We start from the raw sequence: 25,904 nt of genomic DNA, 5'->3' as shown, positions 1-25,904 counted from the left end.
AAAGAAAAATCTTCCCAAAATCTAGCTTTGTATTACAAACACAGTAATTGTTCATTTCCTTTATCAAATAAATAGATATACAGAGGGAAGAGGGAATGAGATACATTCGAGTTGGAATACAGTTTCAGAACATTGCACACAGCACACTATTCACCTGACTCCAAATCAAGTCAATAGATGTGAGGCACACTGCTCTGTACATTGTTTGCATTTTTGGTAATTTTGAGTTTAATGGAGCAGGTCAAAAAAACAAAATAAAACAAAAATCCAAACATTACTGAAAAGAATGGATTATAAACAGTTTTTTTTTCCTCCTTTGCCATTGAAAATGGAGGCATGGGTGGAGGAAGGGACAAACAGAAGAGAAAGGGGAAAAGAGGAAAAGCTGAAAATCAGCTCTAGCGGTTTATCATTGTATTTTATTTTGTACCTTAAAGAGAGGCATAAAGAATCTGATTTTACAAAGCAAACAGCCATTTGTATTGCCCAAAGCAAAGGGTCCATTTGCTTCACCTGGCCTTTGAAGGGGAGTAGGTGGATTGAGACTGACATGTAGAGGGGGTTGGTATTTTATTGTTTCCTGCTGCTTGGTAGAAAGAGTGAGCACTTTGCTTTTGTAACTTTAAATGATCAGCATGGTGCTGGGAGCCTGTGGGTGGGCACTTGTATTTATTCTGAGTAACAAATAAATAAAAATATATTTGTGCATATCTATCTATCTAATCTCCGTTTCTCCATAATAATCCACATCAACTCAGTGTAACACTCTCTTCCTAATAGGGGACAACTGGGCCACATAATAGGAGCTGATGAGCCTGCTACAGCCTTGGGTAACCGAGCTGGATCTCTTTTGCTTTCAGACCCAGAAGTGCCAGTTTTGACTTCAGGGCTGATGACCCATTCAGGGGCACAGAATGACATAAAGTGGATAATTTGTAAGCACAAACAGATAGGACTGTGGACAGTTGTGTGCCCCAAACACCAGTCTGTACATGCAATTGCTGTTATTGCACATGCCATAATGTGAGTGGCTCTTGAGTCATTTCTTTGAAATATCAGTCACAAACCTCACTCTTTTGTACCAGGACAAAGAGCCCGTCATTTCCTTTTCTCTAGAGTTACTCGGGAAGATTCTCCAAATCTTCTTTTGGCTGCTCTGGCTTTGCATTTAATTCACAACTGATCCTTCCCTTGTATGGTTTGTGGCTGGATTACTTCTGTGTATGGCTGATCCCCAGCTGCTGATATGATCCTTGTGTTGGCTGGATGCTCACTCTTCAGCTACACCTCAGGATTAGGGAGCTGCAAACGTGTCTTAATGCCACCTTTGTCCCCAGACTCTGGATTTGTGCCAAATGCACCCTGAGTAGCCCACAGATCTAGGCTATTACCTTTGTAGCAGAGCTGGTTGAAAGATATCCCAATTTTTCCAGGAAAAAAGGGGGCAATTATTTTGCAACATTTTTCAAGAAAGATCTGTTCCATTTTTCAACTAGCTCTGTCTTTATAAAATGATGGAGCCAACCCTATGTGTATCAGAGGGAAGTCGTATTGACTTGATGGAAAAGCATAAGATCTTATCTAGTGGATCCTACCAGCATCATGGCTTCGCTGCACATTGGTTACATTGTTACATCTCCAGCCTCAAACTCTGAATTTACATATGTATATAAAGGAACAATTCAATGAAATGTTAAAGGCACCTAGTGTTATTTGGCAAAGCTATTTTTAACAAATTTATGCTAATCTATATTAATTAAAATCTTTTAATTAGGCATGACAAAACTAGTAAATAAGACACAACACCTAATTACTAAGAAGCATTCGAAAGAGGCAATTTACTACAGGGACCTATGCAAGGCTTTTATCAATATAAAGGTTGGAAACAATGAAGTCCTAAAGGAAATGACATCTTCTGACTAAGACATTCCAGTAGAAATGGCATGGGAAATCTCATGAGATCTTGCAATGAGCCTGATGTCGTATATTCTGGAAAGCCCAGCATTTCCTGTCTTAACAAAGCTGGGAGTTTATCACAGAATTTTCTCATCTGCCACAAGATATAAGTAAGATTACTAAAAATTGTTATGCTATTAGAAATGGGCAAAGAAGCAATAGCATTTTTAGTCAAAGACAAGATGTTACATGTTTAACTGGCATCCCTGAGACCCATTGGGCAACTGGGACATATTCTGCTCTCATTTATGCCAGTGTAAAACTACTAACTTCACTAAATCAATGGATTTCCACTGGCTTTACAATGAGGAAACTGACAGCAGAATATGTCTATGTGGGCCTATAGGATATCTGTTTCCTAAAAAGAAGCTCATGTCCAATGATGATTTGAAGTAAATAACCTTATGTGCATATGTATCCAAACACAAAATGGTCAAGACAGAGAATCCGATTAGAGAACCAGCTAATGAATCTGATTTACCATGGTTGCACATAAAAATTGGGTGACCTGTGCACAACTTCACCTCACTACCTCTCCAGCTGTGAGCGCAATGGCACTTCCTGCTGGCCATCGCCTCACACTGCAGCTCCAGGAGCCCAGGCAGTCCCATCAGCCCAACTGTCTTCTCACTCTTTTTCCAGATAAATGGTATATAGAGGCTGCCACAGCCATTGGACTGTCCCAAACCCAGATATTCAGATTAGGCATTAGGCTCTGCATTTGTTCCTCTCAGATGAATGATCTGAAGTGTTAAATGTCTCCTCCAAGATGTGATCAGCACTTTTGATTGCAATTGACTTCAGTGGGTGTTGAAGGTGGTAGGCACTTCATAGGAGGTGCTATTTTGTTGGTTGCTCAAAAGATACTAACCTGTTAGTTTACGTCAAGCAGTCCCACCTTATTGACTTCAGTGGGACTCAAGGTCATTAGAATCAGGGGATATAAAAGATATCTTGAGTATGTTTTCATCTATCATGAAAAAAATAACCAAAGAAAAATGGAAAGTGGATGTAGATGCTGCAAGGAATTTCCATATTGTTGGGCCAAGATTGAGCTTCTAAGCTAGTAACATAAAAAGTTTAATTGTGCCATCCTTACTTAGCTCAAACTATTACTGACATTATTAGTAATGTTGCTTGAATAAGGTCATCAGTATCTGGCCCCAAAGTTTGTCTCTTCTTAATTAGTATACAAAATATTTCTCTCTCTTTTCCCGTATATACATTATTTGTATTTCTAGAAAATACAAGCTGGAGTTGGGGGGTGAAAGTTACTAACCACATGACATACTTACCTTTCTAAAAATCTGTCCCATTAGAAGGCATTAAAAATTAAATAAAGATGAAATTATGCAGAAAAAACCCTTATCCTTTGAAAATTATCTAGTATACATACTGGATTTAGCCAGCAACTTTTGTGTTTTGAAACCTAGATAACCAGTATTCCAATATGGCTCATACAAGGATGTAGTTTTCATACATAATGTAAATACACAATGTAATTAATCAGCCTGATTTGTCTTGAATACAGCCAAGTGTAATTATTTTACTTCTTATACAGAAGCTACTGTACTAATATTTATTTGCCATTTTCTGGTTTGCTTTTTTGTTTTTGTTTTTTTGCAGAATAAACAACCTTCAAGTTACTAAGGGCCCAATCAAAACCCCATTGGAATCAATGAGTCCTTCCATTGACTTCAGTGGACTTTGGATCAGGCCCAGTATAAACAATTCAATATATATATATAAAGGTGCTAAATAAGAAACAGATGGAAAAACAGGGCTAACTCCATCAAAATTTACCTATGTCATAACTCGGGTGGATTAAAGTGTTCTGGATATATCTTTACATTCATATTATCATCCACTCCCCTGGGGTTTGCTTTGAAAATGAAAAAATAGTGTTATTTGCATGCTACAATAAACATCAAATAAATACTTGTGAAGATACTGAAAAAAAAATCTGATATAGTAGATCATATTTACCTATATTCCCCAAAGATCTCATCTTTTATTGATTGAGCTTCAGGATCTGGATGCAAATCCTCCTTTTCTTTCACTGTACAAATAAAAGAAAGAATAGATCTGTTCACTACGCTTGAGTTTCATATATTATTTTTTTATTTTTGGCAGGTTCTGTGCGAAAACTGCAATCATTATCAACAGATGGAGAGCAATACCCTTAGCTAGGTGTTTTGCATTGCACAGAACTGTATGTTTTCAAGAGGTGTAGAATGGGGTAGCTGCCTAAATTCCCAAGGACTATAGTCAGAGTTTTGCAGGTAAATCCTTCTACAGTGCTTTGAAAATGCAGCTCCTACAATTTCTTTTACTAAGACATTTCTTTCCTGCGCAATTCAGGCTATATCTGGAAGTATAATGTATTTGTCATTATGACATTATTTAGTTGGAATATGAACATACAATTTGCCATAGTGGAAAAAAAGATGCAAAGGTGCATCTAGTCAAGTATCCTGTCTCTATGAGAGGGTAATGTGGGATGTTTCAGAGGAAGGTGTAAAATCTATGTAACGCAGCTAATTGTGCAGTACCATACCATGTGGAAAATTTCTTCCTGATTTCAGCTCAGGATCAACATGCTCTACAGAGCGGCATATTACAGCCTCTATTACTTTTATCCTGGTTAGAGTAATTGTGGTTAGATCTGGGAAAAAACTGTGGGGACACAATTATCATAACTAGGTACACAAAACGGGTAACTACACATGCAAAAAAGGCTAATGAGAAGCTCTGAGTCCAATGAACATCTGCAGCTCTAGTCAATATGGGCAAGATATTTTAAGAAATTTTGGTACCAAACCTCCACTGAAAGGTACCTAAGAACCTTTATAAAAATCTGACACGTCTGTGTACAAGTTATAGAATCAAGGAAAATTATCGTTGGAAGGGACGTCAGGAGGTCATCTAGTTCAACTCCCTGCTCAAAGCAGGACTAACCTCAGCTAAATCATATAAAGACAGGGCTTTGTCAAGCCTCAGCTTAAAAACCTCTAAAGATGGAGATTCCACCACCTCCCTAGGTAACCCATTCCAGTGCTTCACCACCCTCCTAGTGAAAAACTTTTTCCTAATATCCAACCTAGACCTCCCCCACTTCAACTTGAGACCATTGCCCCTTGTTCTGTCATCTACTACCATTGAGAACAGCCTAAATGCTCCCTGGGACCCCCTTTCAGGTAGTTAAAGGCTGCTATCAAATCCCCCCTCATTCTTCTCTTTTGCAGACTAAACAACCCTAGTTCTCTCAGCCTCTCCTCACAAGTCCTGTGCTTCAGCCCCCTAATCATTTTTGTTGCCCTCCGCTGGACTCTCTCCAACTTGTCCACATCCTTTTTGTAGTTGGGGGCCCAAAACTGGACACAATAGTCCAAATGCAGCCTCACCAATGCCAAATAAAGGGGAATAATGTCCCAGTCCTGCAACTGGGTCTGTTAGCATGGCCCTCTGTACAGTGGTCAATGAAATCATAAATATATTACCACCACTACTGTGAAACAACAACATATAGGGCTGAACTATGACCCTACCTGAGTAAGGGGCACCAAGTAGCATTTTAATTGTACAGCCTGTGGGAATAATTAAAATTATTGTAGTGTCTCATACTACAACTTCCATGACCCTTAATATTCATTTCCATGTCTCTTATCACATGTCTAGTATTCCCATTGTTGTATTTGGAATATGAAATATGGAGAAAAATTGAACAGAGATTTCTAATTATGCAGCTCAAACAATTCAAGCAATGCAAGGACTAGATCTAGTCAAAGAACATTTAAGGAGTCACAACTGATATCAAATTATTAACAACTGGGTGGATCTGCCGAAATATAATCTCAAAATTTCCATGTGTGAGACCTTGGTTGAAAAGTGACCGTCTATTAATATGAGGATCAACTTGGTGCCCCCACTCACTTCAGTGGTACAGGACCAGGGCCTAGACCTTCACTGTTAGAAGCTGCTTTCTGAATCACATGTAAAATGGCTTCACTAATGAAAACAATGAAACTCACAGGGTCTCTTGGGGGCATAAAACCCCCGGTCTTTCTAAGCAGAGAAAAGTTATTCAGATGTTAACCAGTGATAAGATTGAGAAGAGAGCAAAAAAATTGACCAGGAATGTGAAGATCCTTTGGGTGAGATCCCCACTTTCACCACATAAAAGGGCCAGAGTGGTGTAAAAGCTCCCTAAAACCCCTGGTGCTGCTTTGGAGATACCCCAGTGCAATTAGTAGAGAGCAGCCATAAATCTGCTTCCCAAAGACCCCCATCGTGCAGCACCATGGAGATTCTGGGCACCACTGCAGCACGAAGGGCAGCATGGGGAGGATACTGCTCATCTCAGTTACACAGAGGGATCCCGGAGCAGCTCAGGATCCGGAAGGTTCAAAGGTGGCGTAAAGCCATCAGAACCCCTCCTCCCATGGGGTAAGTGCTTTGTGCAGCACCGCTTACACGTGGCGCACAGAATCTCATCTGTCGAGTACAGATTTGCTCATGTCGATTTACATTTGCTCAATGTTATGTTTATTGAAAGCTGCAAATACGAATTGTTTATTTCAGTTTGTATAAGTTCAGCCTTTGGGGACGGAAGGCAAAAAATGGAGGTATTTCCACTTACATAAGAGGTTATTCGTGTGAAGAATGACTGCTATTATATAAATATCTCAAAAAGGAACCGTGTCATTTACCTGAGTATTTTCCTCCTTTGTTTCTTTTGACAAAGCACATAGTTAGCAGCAATAAGGTAAGCAAAGCGACGGCACACATCAGGCCAATAAACCAGCCTTGGGTGGAAATTCCCTCATAAATGCCAGCATAAGCTTTGTAAAAGGAGAGAAGTAAAAATATTTAACGAGAGGAAAACAAAATATCCAAACCATGAAAAGAGCATTTAATGTTTTCTGAACTGAACCCGAATTGAACCAAACTATCGCTACTTACTACTTTATTGATTTCAGTCTAGCATTTTCAATTTTTAAAAAAATCCAAAAACCAGGACAGAAATAATAGGTACGGGGAACAATGTTCACATTTAAGGGAAATAAAGTGTCTGCAACACAATATATATAAGTAATTCCAAAGGAGTATTTGATTTAGAGGATTAATGTCAAATAGAAAAGTTGGACAGAATATTGATAAGCCTCTCATGCAAGCAGTTTTGCGACAGAAATAGAGTTAAAAGTGTTTAGGATACATGCAAACTGCTCAGCTAGCCACATTTAAGATGTAAAACGTAACAGCACCTACCCTATTAAAGTGACATAGTAGCTAAGACCTGTAAATAATACGTATTGGAAAAGTCTGTCATTATTTACTAATAGGAAGGTAAAATACAAGGCTGAATTTAACACTATGGACTCATTTCTGCTCCTATTGAAGTCAATGGCAAAAAGAGGCTAAAGGTTTCAGTATCTAACTATGTTATACTTTCATTGCACAACGTAATATATGATGTCATTATTTCTTTAAAATTAAAAATAAAATAATCTTGCTTTATCACAATGGATTTATCACCCTAAAGGGTTTAATTTCTCACCTCTCTCCCTTGTCTCAATTACATCTTCAAAAATGCTATTGTTATCAACCCAATTCTTAGTCACTAGACGAACTGTATATTCAGTTCCAGGCTCAAGTGCCTCAATGGGGTGAAACTTTTGGGTGGGTTTTACTGCTTCTGAAATCTTCCCGATCCCTTTACCTACGAAATGCACATAGTCAAATCACATTGATTAATTCTATTCATTGAATAGCAGGACTCTGAAATGCACAGTTACAAATGATCTAAATAACAAGGGATAGTAATACAGCATACATGGATATGTTTAACATTTGCCTTTGGATAGTTTGTCTTGTTTTTAAAGGTAGATAAGAAAATAAAGTAGAAAAGCATTTTCTGTATTTGCTCTTTGATCAGTGTCTAACTGAAATAATCCTGAGATTTATGAAGGGTTTCTTACAGTTTGCAGGATGAAAGTAAATATTGATGGAATGACATGTAGTATTATAGATCTGCTTTAACTAATGAATGCTTACATTTAAAAAAAAAACTGAATATGGCCTTGGTTTGTTTACACAATCTTTGGTTTGATCTATCTCCCATTGACAGGGAACAAAGGGACAGGACAGAGGCTCATATTATCCTGAAACAGATTATTACATCTCTCATAGGAACAATTACATTGGTATTTATACTCAATTTTTCCTTAGACAATAAATCTCCACGTCCCCATTTATTTCACATTTGTACTGAAGCTATAAGCAAACCTCTCATTTAGATATACCTGATATTTTCTTTTAAATGGATTTTCATATACAATCTTTAAATGTTCTAACTGGTATTTATTTATATGAAAAATATTTGCAATACATTTTTTTCTGTGGTTTTCCAAAAAAGTCAGTCTTCAGTCCTTTTGCTTTCAAAACTCTCATTGTTATGAATAGATGTTTTATCTGAATTAAGAATTGCAGGATAAGTGGTTTATTATGTATGCTTTAAAAATAAATTTCATGCTAATTGCAAAATGAAGCAACTGTTATTCACAACATGAAGGGCCTTATCATAGGACCAAATTCAGAACTGCTTACTCACATGAGCAGTCCCTTTAAAATGAATGGAAAGGCAGCATTATCCAATGGTTAGAGCACAGGACTGGGAGTCAGAAGACTATGGTTCTATTCTAGACTCTGCAGATGGATCCCTATGAGATTATGTCAAGTCACTTCACTTCTCTGTGCCTATGGGATACTTGAGTGAGGCCAGCAGAGTTTGCCTCCATCCCAGATATGGTATAGTATAAGTCATACTAATAAATCATAACTGTTCCCGTTTCTGGATTTTAAACAGTAACTTTTGCTAAAATTACACAAGGAACATAAAACAGCAACCACATTTAGGGCCTGATCCAAAGTCCATTAAAGTCTATGGAAAGGCGCTCATTGATGTCAATGGGTTTTCAAATAGGCCTCGGCAGAACAGCGCCCACGTCTAAGGTTAGACACCAAAGTTTGGAGGAAAGCAATAAAACATATGCCTTTTTAATTCTGTTTAGTTGCTTCATTTGCTTAATTTAACCGGTCAACATTCTAGAGTCATCTAAAGAAAAAGATCTTATGTTTATTCATACATACATCATAGCTCATAAACTGCTTGACCAATTTGTGCTTATAATACTGATGGTAAAGCAATGCTAATTACTACTGAAACTGGGAAGCAAGCAAACAAAAAGCTTTGCATGGTTAGCCCTTGGTTGAGAGCTGAAGGGGAAAAAAAAAAGAGATTAAGAATGGAATAGACATGGTTAAAGGAGCTGTAAATGATAAGTGTTCCAAGGCAAGTACACATATATAAAATAAGCCGTTCAATTAGTAGACCACTGGGAATCAGAGAGAACATGTTCAGTTGGAATAATGCTGATGGTGAAGCACAGTGTATTAGCATAAAACTTAATCCATCTAGTGGTTGGTTTTACAAAGTGAACTACATAGACCTGAGCTATAATTTTTAATCAAACTGCAAATTAAGCAACAAGACATTACAGGTAAATTTTAATTACATTTTCTAAAAGCAGGATGTCAGAACAATGTATTTAAATGAAATGCCATCCATAAAGTAATAAGAAATAAAGTTCTTCTATGTGAACGTTAATCCTGTTGGTCAATAAATGGCATAAAACACTTCAACATGTCAATCAGACATGTCATATATATTCCAGTTTGTATACAGCATAAGTCTGATCTTGTAGTTCTACTCACTGAGATCTTGAGAAAGCAAAGCACTTAAGCTTGTGCTTAACTGTAAACATGAGTTGTCCCATTAAAGTCAATTTCTTTAATGCCATGATTCACATATTTAAAGTTAAGCAAGTGCTTACGTCTTTTGCTGAATCAGGGATTGCCTTTTTAGGCTGGCCTGTTAGGAACAAAGTTTTACACCTTGATTTCTGTAGGACACTTGATATTTGGCATCACAACGTTGTATAAAGGATTTTCTGTATCCTGAAACGTAACATAGGAATCCAGTGGGGATTTTGTGATTTCTTTCCATGTAAATCTGGTCTGCATTATAAAATCAAATACTGAACAATACCCAAAGAAAATAAATAACTTGTGACTGGGGGACGGTTGGTAGAAGGAATAGAAAAATTAGTGTAGAATTGGTGGGCAGGGGGAAGCAAAGAGATATTGGTAAGGAAATGTTTACTCAATATACTGAAAGGTCAGTGAGCTGCAGAAATTAGCTTCAGAAAACAGAAAGCAGTTAGGTTAGGTTTTTATCTACAATACAGGAAAAAGCTTTAGTAATAGAAATATACCACCAGCATTTCTCATCTCCCCACTCCTATTGCTCAACCATATCACAGGATTCACATGAACATTAAACACAGAGCTTCAATTTTATAATATTCTGCTGGGTTTCGAGATTTATGAAAACAATGGAACATACTTTTTTATTAAAGCTTATGGAATAACGAGAAAACAAGATAAACCTCCCCTAAAGACTTACTGTACTTCTAGTTCTCCAAAAGTTAGCATATCTGTTATAAAACTCACTTATTTTTTAAAAAAAGATTGGCAATCTTGCAGTTGAATTATAACTGTAGGTAATATTTTCATTTATAACAGTACCTGTCTAAATACATCTGCTTGAAATAAATGGAAAGTTAAACTACACTTTCATCAGTTTTTCTCCACTGAATGGTTATAAATATGCATCATAATTACACTCTACCTTCTGGGCTGTTGTAGGGCAGGAGGAAGTTTGTGCTGATGGGGAGGAATCTTTTTTAATGGGTAGTTTACAATTAACCTCACATCCTTAGAATCTATTAGATGAAAATTAGTAGGCCATCCTGCTTAGCTAGCGATCCTGGCCATCTACCTTGACTTTTGGGTTATTGGACTTTTGGACACAGCACAGAAGACAGACTAGCTCATTTTGTCTTACTATCATTTCTGTTTAGCTTTTGCTCCCGGGCACAACTTTATAGGCTGTAACAGGTGGGATAATATTTAACTGTAGCAAGGATTCACTAGGTGATGCTTGTGATGCTTAGAATGGCAATAGGTGATCACCAATGCCCCGGCTCAGGAAAGCTCTTATGTACCACCAGGGCTTGCAGAGTTGCTCCAGTACATTGTGCAGGTCAGTGGAGTGGCTTGAGAGGGCAGACGTTTTGTTGTGGTAGATGAGGCTGACTGAGAAGTTGTATAAATGACGGAGCAGTGGTGGAGGCTAGTCAACCAGATTGGTTGTAGCTGAAGAAATGATTCTTTCTGTTAGGATGTTATTCTATATAGTTAAGAAAACTGTGTTTTTAGTCTTTCAGAATGTCCAATGGCAAAAGAGAATTGAGTAGGATCATCCTTCATGTTACGACAGGTTACTATTATGATCTTGAGAGATGTCATAAAGGTTAATTCTCTCAGGCTGGGATTTTAATAGACGCCCAAGGGAAGGAGGTGTCAAATTATCCCTGAATTATAATGAGATTGGAATATGCAACTTCCTTAGGCTCCTTTCAAAATTACAGCAATAGTTACTGTTTCCTATGCATGGATTTTTCATAAACACTTGAATTTTTGTATGTACTATAATTATTGTAACATATGCAATTCTGTATCTTGGCAATGCTGCAAAATGCTGGTAGCCCTGGAAACTATGAGATTTGGCAACAAAGATTGTGGATTCAGATGCCAGAATATCAAAGGGGCAGGGCCCCCACATTGGGTGGGAAAGGGTACACTTTACTAGGGCCCTGAGGCAATCCCCATGGGTATGTGTGTGGGAGGGGCCCATGTTACAAGTTTGTACTGGGTCCGAAAAAATTATGCTTGGGCCCTGCAGAGGCGGATTTATTTCTGGGGTTTTTAGGTGTTTCTCTGTCAATTTAAAATATGTATTAAAGTTATTTATTTTGTGTTATATTTCAGGTGGCTAATTACATGTTTAGCAATATTGATCATCAGATTATCTCATGGCAATGTTTTGGGGGGATTTTAGTCAACTAAGAGGTAGTTTGAGAAATGCTACCTGCATGAAAAAGTTAGAAGTAATAATCATTTTCTAAACACAGACAGCACACATGCTTTCCTGGAGTTAATCTGAGATAAACCCACAATATTTAATCAACTCTCTCTAAAGATAAAAAAACAAAAGCTAAAAGCTAAACAATGCTCAATCTCTAAATTCTACAGCAGGATTCATAGTTATCATTTCAGAGCAGAGAAAAGAGTGCTGATCCTAAATCACAATTTGCTAATCTCCAATAATTAATTTTAACATCAAACTGAAAATATAATTTAACTTTGAAACTTTAAACCTTTTAAAATGTATTTAGCAATGTAATGCAACTGTTACAGAGATGCAATAATTTAGTAAAAATTCTCTAACAAAAATTATCCCTGCTATATATCTAAAAAAATAACCCCAAAACTCCAACTCTATCAGGACTGATGGAATAATAATTTCTCTCGGTATCTGAAACAGAAACTCAAGAACCCATGGTAACTCAAAAAGATTACTTTTTAGTCATGAAGGGCTGTATTCTGAGCTTTCATGAAAACAGAGTGTTCTCTGTGGTTCCCCATGACTCTTCTATGCAACTCAGTAGCCACAGGTTTTGCACAGTGTTTTATAAATTGCCTGTGCAAAATCCACTGTTCTCCCTCAGTATCTGAAATGGATTTTTGCCATGAAATATTCACTTCAATTAGAATGCTGATTTAAGAATTCTTCCCCTCTAGGGAATGTGTATTACTTACTGAATTTCGTTATTAGTACTACTGGTGTTAGGGTCATGGTATGAATGGGGCTTATATTTGAGGCTTGCTCCTTATAGACCTCAAGAATGCTAGATTTGACCCTAGATGCATGTATTAAAACATGGTTTTCCTCTGAAAGGGACTATGGAGAAATGGCTCCTTCTGACTCAAGCAAGGCTCTGGGCTGATGGGAAATTCTCCCCCACTCCTCACCCCAGGACATGCACTGACTGCAGAAAGCTGCTCCAGCCCACCGAGGTATGAAGAGGTGGTTCAGCACAGCAGATTCTCCTGCCCCTGAGCCAGCTGCTCATTTCCCACTTCCCCACATGTTGTGATGCAGGAAGCCACCATGGAACTGTTGTATGAAGCAGCTTTGGGTTCTGCTACCCCTCACAGTGAAATAAACTGCACAACCTACTCCCTGAGGTTAAAATGCATAAATTCCATTTTTTCCATTTGTACCTGAATTTTCAGGTTAATTAGAGTTAATTCAGGTTAATATTAATAAATCAAGCCAAATAAGTCAGGAGTCAAACATTACTGAATCCATATCCACAACCCACCTAAACAGCTGTACTTCCCTGGGACAGTGCATTTTACAAAGCCCACGATGCAGTTGGTGACAGCTGGATATACTAGAATAATGGGAGCTATAGAAGCCCTAAAACAGATAGAGAGGTTTTTTTTTTTTTTTTTAAATGGAGCACATTGAATACGGGAATCAATGAGAGACAAAAAAACAAAACAAAAGAACAGAGCCTATAATGTCATAGAACCACACTTTAAATCTGCTACTTTAAACCTGGGCAACTTTAACTCATATGCCTTGACTTTTGAAAACTCTCCATTTTTTAAGAAACTGTGTAACGTGTTTAACGGAGACAGTTACAATGTTATCAGTTTCCTACCTTCTTTGTATTTGCACAGCCTCCATTCCTCACCTCAAAAAAAATGAGAAAAATCACAGAAATGTGTGTGATTTCTTCAGCCAAAGGATACAGATTTTGTATAATTTAAAGGAGTCTGGACCAATTTAGCCTTCAGATAATTACACTAAACTCCCATGGGATTTCAATGCAAACTGCAGAACTGTATCTGGGGATGGACGTTGGTACAGTCAAGTGACTCTCATATAAATTACTTAAAAAATTTGTGGCATGGGGCACAACAGTAACAGCAGAATAGGACCCTTACAGTGTACAAAGATTACGCTATTTGATGTGCAATCTGCCACTCTTACTTTCAGTAGAATCCCTTGCTGCTATTGCTGTCGAAACAAAATCTTTTGAAAGAAAAGAGATAAAACATGGAAAAATGAAACGTCAAAATTTCTATTCATCATGTTTCATAGCCATATGTTACTGACAGCGTACTAACAAAGATACTTATAAAACCTAGAGTGTTACACAGGGTTGTGCAAATTAGTAACAACATCTAAATGATCAAATCTAGGACTACTGATCTCAGCAAAGAAGACAAGACTAAACACCTAATGAATAGCACCGTATTTTTGTGGGCTCAAAAATAACAGAATGTTAAACATATATTTTTAAAATGATGTTGCCAAAGACAAAACTCTAACCCATTTTAATCGGATGTCTAAAATTATCTTTTTTCAATTTACCAATTAATTCCATCAATGCACCTGGATACCTATACGATACCTCTGTGTTACCTATTTTCTGTATTACTGCATCTGAAGAAGAGAGCTAAGTCTCTCGAAAGCTTATGTCTGCAAATATTAAATTTGTTAGTCTTTAAAGTGCCACAGAACTCTCGTTATCCTTCCAGCAAAAAGACACACTTCCCTTACTAGTATAAGAAATAGGGGGTACAGAAAGGATGCTGGGAATAGAGGCCTCTTATTAATATAGTACCAGATTCTGTATGGCCCTGAAATAGCTGCATGGTACAGTGAGTGTGGAGGACATATGGCTTGTATGAGAGGCTTGATTTAGATCAATGAAAAGGCATTGCTTCAGCCTTATGAGCAATATAGAAACACACCACAGTCAGTTACCTAAGGCAAAGACTGTGGCAGACTAGCATAGCCAAAGGTAAGTCTGCTTGCTTAAATGAAATAAGAACTCATCTGTGGTAGAAAACCTTACCTAATAGGTATTGGGTCTTGGAGGACAGCATTATCATGCAAGCAGTTTTGATGACTGCATTATCACTCAAACAGTGGATGGGAGTCCACATGAGCTACAAAGGGGGAATAATAGGATATTTTATGTGTTGGCATGTACTGGCATCATAAGAGCTTTCCTGAATGATTTGATGAGCAGGGGAATAAGTTTATGTGTGGAATTAACTGGACCCAGATTTGGATGTGATACTCTGGTCTGGGTAGGCTTATTCCTGGAAATCATTTCTCACAGACTACTAGTATGATGGGAGAGTTTCTGAAATGAGTGGGAGAGAGTGCAAGTGTGAGAGAGATGTAATTACGTGAGCTGCTGATTTCACCATCGGGCAGGCAATCTTTGACATTCTGTATGGGAGGCCAAAGTGGGAAATTTGTCTTTAGATCCATGCATGGATCTGGAAGGCAACTAAGAGGCATCTTATGCACAATCAGGTCTTTATTCACAAACATTAATTAAGGATATTAAGGATTAAATCATGTGGAAAAGGACAAAATGAGATGGGACATCTCTGTTTCACAGATGGGGTCTTAAACGCTTCTTAATGACTAGATCCTGAAATCAGGCTTGATACATTAACTGGATTAGGAATCTTTTTTTGCCAGAACTGTGCTATGGCTTCAGGCCCTGAAGAAACTGCAAGGTGAAAATCAGTTAAGATAATGGCAAGGACTTTCTGTATCAACATGGTTACAGTATGTTATCAGTGTTAAAAATGATGAAGCCAAGCCATTTCTGCTTATCACATTCTCTTTGTCCTTTGCTGTGGTATGTCAACAGCAATTATTGTTGATAAATATCTAGGAACTCGTTCATTGGTACGGTAGAACTTTCAGAGTTGCTGAGCACAGTGTATTTTATTTTATTTTATTTCATTTCAGCTGCATGAGACAGACTGGCTCGTTCTTTTAATTTTCTTTTAAATCAGTGAACGTTAAGACTTTAGGAAGACAGAAAGTAGCCTACAAATGTATTTCACTATTGGCTACTATTAGTTTATGGGAAAATAATGCTATGTATGGAGCAAGTGCACTACTGTTAGCCTTATATTAATCTTGACTTGTGGGATTCTCAAATTCTGCTTTCAAATGAGAACACACGGCTTCCATTAATATCTCTCAGAATCCAAAATGTCCATTCAAGGGCAGAATTTGGCCCTATAGTAGTACTGAAGACAAGTTTTTGTTGTTCTCCAACTTCCTGTTGGTGGTTACTGAAGGCAGACTGCTAGTTTTGATAAAATCAGCTGAGCTGACTGGTTGGTTGCAGCAGTTGTATAGTGATATAGAATAGCTAAACCTCTGTGTGTGTGTGTGTGTGTGTGTGTGTGTGGGTTCCTACATTTAAAAGTTCAAACAACTTTTAGGCTAAGACTAAGCAAAGTTAAACACAAACCATTTCCTTTAATGTCAAAGCTGGAACATTCACAGCGGATTTTCGATTATTGTTACAAATTCTTGTCATTAAATTATACCTCCTATTAACTTACTCCCTTCTGTTATTGTTAGTCCTTCTTCTGTGATTGGTTTTCCACAGCCTTTTATAGTACAGGCCCTCACATAAAATTTATACTTGGTGCTGGAGCTCAGATTTGAAAACCGCCAGCTGAAAGTCGAAGGGTTTGTAATATTGATGTCGTTCAGTGCTCCAATCTCATCTGTCTCATTTACTGAAAGACAAACAATAGTGTTCAATCAGGCACAGCAGCTAAAGGTTACCGAAATGTAAATGTGCAAGAAAGCTGATGGAAAAGATGCAGTTTACAATAAGTAGGAAGGATGATACTTTAAATGAATGTGTATCTTACTATCCTGATACATTTGTGAGTCTTCACATGGAATTTAACATGTCTAAATCAATCGACTCCATGATTGGGTATTATGATAGTATAAAATGTTCTGTTACCCTGTAGGTCTAGTTACTGAAAAAGAGAAAGGCTTAACTTTTAGGGCTATGCAAAACGTTTGTCTAGAATCCTAAATGTACACTAATTGAAACTGGTTTTGGATTTTCATTTTACTCCCAAACATCAGCCTAGGTTTTTAACCTTGGTGAGCCTGCAGCCAGGATGCAAGTTTATGGTGTGCTTGCAGGAAGTTTAGTAGCTGGCTGCTGCATAAGGAATGTCCCCTCAGACACTCAGACCTGGTCCTTCCAAAACCGGAGAGCATCCAACCACCACTCCCTACAAAAGTTAGAGTGCAGTTGCCTTAATAAGTATCAATGCTGTGTAAAAAGTTCACAACAAACAAGTTCTTTGACAATGTGAGTTGTATGCCTACTCCCTCCGTCCTCAATAGAATACATTGAATTAGCATCCAAACTGACTCCCAGTGTTTGGCTGTCCCAGTAACTCATAATCAGTAATGCAATATAGGCTTTTCTCCCTGAGCTTGGCTGCTCCAGCACAATATCTGTTCTATCTTCTCAGCATCTTCTGGCCTCAAAGAAACATTTCTACGTCCTTGATATCCTGGTGACACCTCATTGCACCCACCTGATAGCATGACTCAGTAGTAAGTCTAAATCTACCCTGAATCTAAATGTATGGTTTTACAACATGGGAAGAGCATTTCCTGCAGTAAAATCATTAAACATTCTGAACAAATATTCACAAAAAAGTTCTGCATTATTTGCCCAGCTGTACCAACTATGCGTGTTTAATGATTCTAAGCCATATCCTATGCACATAATTCATGTATTATCATAAAAAATTATTTCTTCTTTGAAGTCAGGTGCATTTCTAAAAACAGCTATGAATTTTCTCAGCACTACTTAGCTATTGGGCTAACTGTCATCTGGGAATTTGAAAACATTTATTACATGATTTGATTAATCTGTGAGTCTTTGAATGTATCATGATTGCATTGTGAGCTTATCTAGACAGAAAAAGAACATGCTGGAAACCTTTCTCTGGAAAATGGAATTGGCCTGCCCCCTAGCAGGCTAAACTAACATCTATAATTTTGGAACATTGTTTCTGTGCTGAAAAAATTGTTACTTAAATTAAAAAGAATTAGTTTTAGGTTAGTGTCTGTTTTAAATAACTTTATATTAAAATAATGTTTGATTTAAACAATCTATTTGCTAAAAGTATACATCAAAGTAGAACATGTACTTACTTATCTGGTATTGCAAAACGTAGCCAGTAAGAAAGCCATTTGGTTTTCTGGGAAGGCCCCATGACAAAGTGACAGAATCCTTATCAAAGCTTAGTATTCTTAGAAAATGTGGCTGTTCAGGGACTGGAAAACACAGGAATTAGCTTAGTTTTACTGAACGTAGATTGTATCTTAGCAGTTCAGTCTCCATACATTCCTTTTAGTATGGCATATAACTTCACCCAATATGTACTGTTCTCCATTCTTAGTCAACATGTGCTAGATGCTTAGAGCCTGATCCAGCAAGATGCTTGACGAACACCTCCCGTGAGTCCTCAGCCTTGTTAACTCCCATTTATTCCATAGACTTGGACCCTTCTATTGGATAATTGTATGAAACACGTTTTTTATGCCAACATAATAATATTGAATCACACAGAGTTCTTAGTAAAATTAATTGGTCTAGTTTCAAGGAAGATGGCTTTTTAACTTCCTCTATCCCCATATTTTAATTTTCCTTACCTCCTTCTGGAGTTTGGAATATGGTTGGAGAGCTTTCAGGTCCAGCTCCTTTTGCATTGAATGCCAAAACAGTTAAGTGAAATTCACTAAATGGCTCTAGACCAGGAATCATTCCATAATTTCTGTCTCCTGTAAATGTTATGAAGTGTTTGTCTGGGTGATGTTGTTTTCCATCCAGTACACTCCTTGTTTTCCACCAAATGACCTGTATTGAGAAGGGCAATTCTGTAACAGATTAAGTTCTATGGGGATGAACACTGCATTGATTTCTCCCAACCTCACAACAATTGCTTCAAACTTAGATAGGATTAATTTAACACAGTATGATAAGACATCTGATTATTTAAAGAAGAAATGATGACAACCTTATATCCTTTTAAGTGTCCACGAACTCTATCTCTTGGAATACTGGACCAGATCGCTTTAACCAGTGTACTATTCATCACTTCCACCATTACACTTGAAGGAGCAGCATCTGGAACTGTAAATATGTAGGTGTTACTCACTAGGTAGATACTCGCTAGGATTTATTTTCATACAGTAGATCTATACTTATGGCAGCTTGTAGAGTACAGACAGTGCATGCCCAGCTAGATGGTGAAGCACTGATTAGGTCAGTAGAGTAGAGTATCCTACATGCCTGAACCCTGGGGCGTATGCCCTACATGGCTCTCTACAAGCCGAAGCAGTGCCTTCCATGTCTATACTGCTATTTTTAGCAGTGTGGTGTCCCGCAGCCTCCCTGATGCCAGAGAAGGGCTCCAGCTGTGGGAAGTCCTTTCCCGGTCACAGTGAAAGATTCTGACAGTGGGGAATGTCTCTGACAATGAAGAAGATAGTGGAGAAATTCTCCGGCATGTCTCCGGAGTCCTTCCATGCTGCCTCTCCACTGTCAGAGCATTTCATTGCCATGTGCAGCTACACACTGCAGTGAGTGTGGATGTAGCCTGCCTTTTACAGTGCTGTGTAGTTACATGTACCCTACATGCTATGGCAAAGATGGGCAAGCATAGCCAAGATCATAGTATTCCCCCAGCTACCCAGCCAGGCTCAAATTATAGAGACTCGTGCTTTTAGGTCTGAAGATTTCCCCAGTTCAATTCTCAATGGTGGCCATCATATTTGTATCAGTAAGGATAAAAAAAAATTGTGACTAATGCCTCATTCAAAAAGGCAATCAGAGTTCTTTTTGTAAGCAATTTACTTTTACAACTAAATCAACTGGTTAAACAGTAGGGTATTAATCACCACAGAACATCGAGAAATCTACGCCAATGCCTGAATTAACTAGACCCAGACTCAGTGCCCATTGAAGTCAAATGGAGTCTTTTAACTGACATCAGTGAATACAGGATCAGGTCCATAGTGAGCACATTGCAAGTGAAACTGAACACACACAAAGCAATCTCCCTTTTTACTTACTTTCACTATCTACCATATCATGTGCTGTCCGGTGTTAATATGGTGATCGTGAAAAACCACGTGTCCCTAACCCTGCACTCACTATTGGGGAGTAGGGGATGTGTATTGTTTATTACCATGAATAGTCTCATTGAAATTCCAGTAGGAAGTGTTTACAGGGTCAGGATCTTAAATTAACAGACTACCAGAAAAGTGAAAAATGAAAAAAATCATTGCCCATGTAAAATACCTACTTTTCAAACATTAATAACTCTTCTACTTAGAACAGGTCATTCACGGGAATCCTTAAACAAAACCTTATTGAAGGGTTTCTTTCTTTGTATAATATAATGTCCATATTTTTGAGTCAGGGGCTAGGCATAGACTATGTTTGTGTCAGGAGGGAGTCACAGTAGAAAGGCAGGAGTAACATCTATAAGATGTTTAGCAATGGCTAGTCTGCAGCATGATGGATTAAAGATGGATTTTGGTTTATTTATCTATTTGAATAAGTAATAAAATAAACAGTTGTCTCAGTTGGCTAATCTCTTGCAGGCTTTTTGTAGGCCATTCAAGCTGTCCATCTATTTTGCTGTTAGGAAAATAACTTGAAGCTTTCAGACATGGGATGAAAACTGCTCGACTTTAAAGAAGATTAATCTGCAAAATCTGAAAGATGTACGATTTGTAGACCCTTCTGACCCTTGCTTGCCAGCAGTCCTCAGCCCCTGCTGCTAATGACTAATGCGTTAGGCATTTGTCATTCCTATCAGGGAATCTTGGCTCCCCACGCTAGCTGGCTATAGTGATGTTTACTCCCTCATTGATTTAAATCCCTAAATCCTAAAAAGATTTGTTGCTGCTGTTGCTTAACTGGGATGCCTACTGAAGGAAGTCTTGGCTTTTCATTATTGCAGCTAGGGGAAGGAAAATCCTCCCAATGTCTTTTATAAATACATTTATAAACAACAGAGGGGAGAAAAAATTATGATATAGCATCAGGGGGAATTAGAAAGACTATTGTCCAATATTCTAGATATTGTAGCAGGGATTTCCACAATGCTACAGTAACCAGAAGCATGTTTGTATTAACTCCATCAGCCGTGACCCAGCACTAGTACCGTCACTTTTACATTAGGGTTCACTGGAGGAACATGATTACTAACGAGCACTGTGGAGCGAGGGATTGGCAGGTACAGGTAAACTGTTGCTATCACAGGCTTTTGCTGATATATTAGACGTGCTTATGTGTGAAACTGCGGCAAACAAACATCATAACAGTCCCTTATGGGCTTCAAATCAATGAAAAGACCACTGTGGTACGAGTGCTGATTGCTAGTATCAATGCAGTTAATTAAGAAGAAAGACACAGTACATACATGGTGGACCTCACTTTGAAAAGTGGCCTCCAGTTATCAAAGGAACAAAACCGGATCCTCGTTACACCTGCACAATTAGAGTCCTAGTTGGGACCCTTTTAAAAATCAGGGACTGTGTGTCTCGCAATTGTAAGAGTAGTTTTCATAAAGCATTAATACTTGAGTGGATAATAACGAGTGGATAATAATAATACTGAGTGGAATATTGGTGTGGTACTTATGAGGAGCAGCACAAATAAATCCAGTTTGAAAGGGATGATTGTCAAGGTAATTTCTTGAGAAAACACTTTATTTCTCGCATGATGCAGAAAGGAGAGGTGTGTTCGTATCATGGACAAAATTTTGCTCACAATATGGAATGTAAAATATACTGAGGCACATACTGTACATGCAGGGCTGTGATAGTACTTTGAAACCAGTGCAACTCTAGTGTTGATACATTCCTCAAAATGCCCAGTGGTCAGGCTGGATTATACATATTGCTCCATCCTTAAAGATAGTGCCCCTGTTTTTCCTAGTGGAACAGACTCCATTAAACAAACTGGTGTCAAGGAGCGATAGCCATCCTCTTTCTTGCCCTTTTCGATACTCTGCACCTATGGGGTGCACTGAAGGAGCATACTTCACTTATTTTTGCAGTATGCTGCCTTCTTTTTGGCATGCAAAAGCTGCATGATCTGTTTTAATTCTAAAATGTCCACAAACTGAATATGTGCATCTATTTGTAGAGTATTTTACTTTCTCTAGTTTGAGGTGAATGGCTTAGGCCCCAGTCCAGCAAAATACTTCTTCAGCACATGCTTAATTTTAAGCATGTAAATAGATCTTCTGAAGTCAGTGGGACTATTAAAGGACTTAACATTATACATTCTTTGTTGCACTGGAGCCATCATTAGGTGCACCACCTAGGCAAGCAATTGTACACGCCTTTTTGTATATGCAAGCATAACTGACCTTTTTGGTATTGAAGACTAAAATTCATAATACGAAAACTGACACCAAAAGCTTCTGTTTCTTTTAGTATTCCATCATGCTGATCAGTCGTGACATTTTAGCATTTTTAGTGTGAGCTATCTAATAATTGCTAGTTATCCACTTATATCACAATGTAAGAATCATCTACACTGTATATTTTTACAAAATTGTTTCAGTTACTTACTGTCCTCCCCTGAATATCCAGTGGTAACATTTGGTTCAGGACCAGATCCAAAATTGTTTACAGCTTGGATTTTGATCTCATAAGGCACAAAGGTAGGAGTGTTCTTCAATGTCAAGGAATGTTTTTTCACAGTTTCCTCATTCCAGTCAGTCTCTACCCCCTGCTGTCGCCAGCTGACTTTGTACTCCAGTCCTGGTCCATTTTGCTCCATGGGTTTCAATGGCTACAAAAGGAGTCAAAGAGATACTGAGCTGCTTTGTTGCTATAATCATAAAATTGCAGCTTAAGGGGTGAATAATTTTGAAGCCATACACTATCATATTTGGAGAGAAAAAAATAACCTTCCCCATCATGTTACTTTTAAGATGGCTATAGGAAAAGTATTATGATTTTGAGAATGACATGGGGGAATAATGGCTGGATTTAAAACAGGTTAATTACTAAAGCATATCATTCCACATACTGAATGAACTAACCAGTTTTGCTCCAAGTTTTCTTAGTTTTATGGTAACAAATATATGTAATCTTTATTATCAGTAAAACCCATATTATCTCTAATATTTATATGGCACAGCAAGTTGGGTCATTAAAATTTAGATTGCTCTGTAAAATCTTAAATATGCACTAATCACACAACACTCTGCCCAGCTAGATTTGGACACTTAATGGGTAATTTGTATGCTACTATTTTTTGTATTGCTTGGTTGAGAAACTTCTTTGTGATGATACAAGGCAAAAATGAATCTATAACATGGTGTCAAGTAGGGCTGATTAGAAAATGAAATGGCTTTTCTGTAGAAATTTTAGAAAGAAAAGGTTCAATTTGTTTTGCATAAAAACTTTTTAATTTTTATAGCATTTTTTTTTCAGGGTTTGACAGTTTTATAATTGAGAAATCAGAAAATTTAGGAAAAGATGAAAAATTTCACAGAGAATTTTCATTAAAAAAACCAAGCCATTTTTCATCAAGAAGCTGGGGTGTTAGCCCTTATTGATAGAATAGTTCCATCTCCTTGCCCATATAGGGTCTGATCTAGCAGCCTTTAAAATCAGTGGAAAGGCTGCCATTTACTTCAGTTATTATGGTGGAGAGTAACTGAAGGGGTGAATAAATGATGGGGTAGTGGTGGAGGCCTATCAATCAGATTAGTCATAGTTCTTCATTATGAAGACTGCCAATATGGCTACGAGTTATGGACCTTATGATGTGCATACCTGCAAACTGGATCTGATAATCCAGTTTAGTAGACTCATTTCATATAGACCAGTGGTCTCAACCTGTAGCCCCATCAGCACACAGCTGCGGCCCACGTGACATCCTCAGGGCCATACAGGTAGTATATATATTGTGTGGATATATGTGTCCACTTAGACAGCTGCATATGCAGCCCACAATGGTAAATAGGTTGAGAACCATTGACACAGAGCACCAAATAGCCATCATGTGGTTTCAAACCAACATTACCAAAATGGGTTGGATTTGAATAGAGCTGGGAAAATAACATGGAATTTTTTTTGGTTCCCTGGCACTTCCAAAATATTTTTTTTAAATGTTTGTGGCAACCAATAACAATTTCTTTTTTTTAATTTTTGGCAAATTGGAAAGTTGAAAAAAATTCATTTCAGGTTGAACAAATTCAAATATTTCAATGTTGACCATTTTTAAAGGAAAATTCATTTTGACCTAAAAAATCAAAATGTTTCATATTGAAAAAGTCAAATCAAAACATTTAATTTATTTTCAGAATTTTTTTAAGTTATCTTTTTGACCAAAACAATTGGGCAAAATTAACAGGAATTTATTTAATATTTCATTATTGCCAAATTTGTATTGTTCGCCATAAAAAAAAAAAAAAGGCTTGTGCAAAAAATTTTGCCCAGATCTAGATTTGAAGAATGTTTTTTATAAGTCTAACTACTTTTAGAATGTAATTGTAATCAACAAATATGATAACAGTTCAATCAACATACTTTTCCATACACAAGAAGCATTAAAAAAAACCACTATGGCATCAAGCCAACAAATCAGATGAATTCTATATTTAAAATATTTGTTGGATCACATCATAAATTAACTTAATTTAATTAATATTTAATTAATTGCATTAATTAATTGAATTAATTGAATTGTCATTGATTATGAATTTCTCATAAGGTATAGTAACAATTGACTAATGAAAATGATCATCATTATTTAAGCTTTGACCACTTCATTGCCAAAGTACTGCACAGGGACTTAATTTTGTAAATCCCTGTGACTAAAATCTGAACAGTGCTTTTGAAAATTGATTGTTTACTGACACAATATAAAGAAAATGAGAAAGTAAAATTTACTGCTGGAAAATAATTTCCAGTTAAGAGTTAAATTTCAGCACTACTCGACTATTATTTTGATCTTGCTTAATGCAGCAAAGCCTTGGCTGAAAATCCTATTGCTAATGCTCATCTGGTCTGTTAATCCAAACTAGGCAGATTAACATCATTTTACAGAATCAGTGTGCGTATCTCTGGCCGTTGTCTGCTGGAAAGAAGGCATTTAATATGTTGCAGGCATAGAATATCGGCTGTGAAGCCTACAAGAAGCAAACTAGATAAAAATATCTATTCACAAAAATAGTCTAAATGAACCAATAGAATCTGTGTATGTTCTTATTCATCTAACCCTATCCAATCCCACTCCATTCTTACCTTTACTTGTTGTGCTAGGACTGAATTATAGATTGTAAGATTTTTGGTCAGAAATTATGTCTCACTAGCAGTACAAATAATTAATAACAATATGTGCTGTCTGTGTTGGGAGCTGTCTCTATGCAACTGCTTATAAAAATAGAATTGTTCTCACTGACGATGGAATATTTTGTAGAAGGGAGTTTCACATTCAAGTAAAAGTCAATAGTCAAAAGTCAATTCACTTCTGGGCTACACTTAACCTAAAATGTAAATTCAGGTTGTGAAAATTTGTGTTGACCTTTTCTGCTAGAATCAGAGTGGAAAATAATCTTTCTAAATCCAACACAAAAGGTATTTTATTCCAATTACACAAAATACATTCCTGGTACAATTATTAAAACTTGTTTGGAACTAAAGAGAAAATATAGCCCTCTCAACAAATGGCTTATAAATTCCAGACAGTCTGGACACCTAGAACTTTGTCCTCAACACTTTTACAGAGTCCTTTGACATTTCCATTAATAACCTTCTCCAGCCTCTGCTCTGTGTGCTACATACAGGATTTATTCTCCTCACGGTACACTAGTGTATTACAGGACTTCTTACATTTTTCCATAGCATTTGTTACCTAGATGTCAAAGTGTATTTTTGAACCGTAGGGGAAGGAAAGAAATCCTGGTCCCATTAACGTGAATGGGAGCTGTGCCTTTGACTTCAGTGGTCCTTGGATTTCACCCATGGAGTTTACTAATGGTGCCCACAAGACAGATAGCAGGAAGAAACT

The 25,904-nt window shown here is 37.4% G+C and overlaps 1 protein-coding gene across 11 annotated transcripts in view; it reads right to left on the bottom strand.

Moving 5' to 3' along the window:
* The window catches only part of CHL1 (cell adhesion molecule L1 like), a 234,451-nt gene that overhangs the window by 6,410 nt on the left and 202,137 nt on the right, over window positions 1-25,904 (bottom strand). For 8 of the 11 annotated variants that reach the window (XM_067542581.1, XM_067542590.1, XM_067542610.1 and 5 more), the window contains 8 exons: window positions 22,451-22,673; window positions 18,877-18,992; window positions 18,512-18,716; window positions 18,011-18,133; window positions 16,378-16,557; window positions 7,514-7,675; window positions 6,666-6,797; window positions 3,943-4,015 (listed from right to left, as the gene is read on the bottom strand). In XM_067542581.1, the coding sequence (XP_067398682.1) occupies window positions 3,943-4,015; window positions 6,666-6,797; window positions 7,514-7,675; window positions 16,378-16,557; window positions 18,011-18,133; window positions 18,512-18,716; window positions 18,877-18,992; window positions 22,451-22,673 (1,214 nt within the window). Of the gene's footprint in view, window positions 1-16; window positions 2,051-2,847; window positions 3,839-3,942; window positions 4,016-6,665; window positions 6,798-7,513; window positions 7,676-16,377; window positions 16,558-18,010; window positions 18,134-18,511; window positions 18,717-18,876; window positions 18,993-22,450; window positions 22,674-25,904 lie in introns of those variants that run through there. The other 3 variants (XM_067542676.1, XM_067542667.1, XM_067542657.1) reach the window with 3 other exon arrangements.

This window comes from Emydura macquarii, unplaced genomic scaffold (assembly GCF_026122565.2).
Source record: "Emydura macquarii macquarii isolate MOO-44397 ecotype Brisbane River unplaced genomic scaffold, CSIRO-AGI_Emac_v2 contig_71, whole genome shotgun sequence".
NCBI lineage: Eukaryota > Metazoa > Chordata > Testudines > Chelidae > Emydura > Emydura macquarii.
This window is presented reverse-complemented; position numbering and strand designations above follow the sequence as displayed.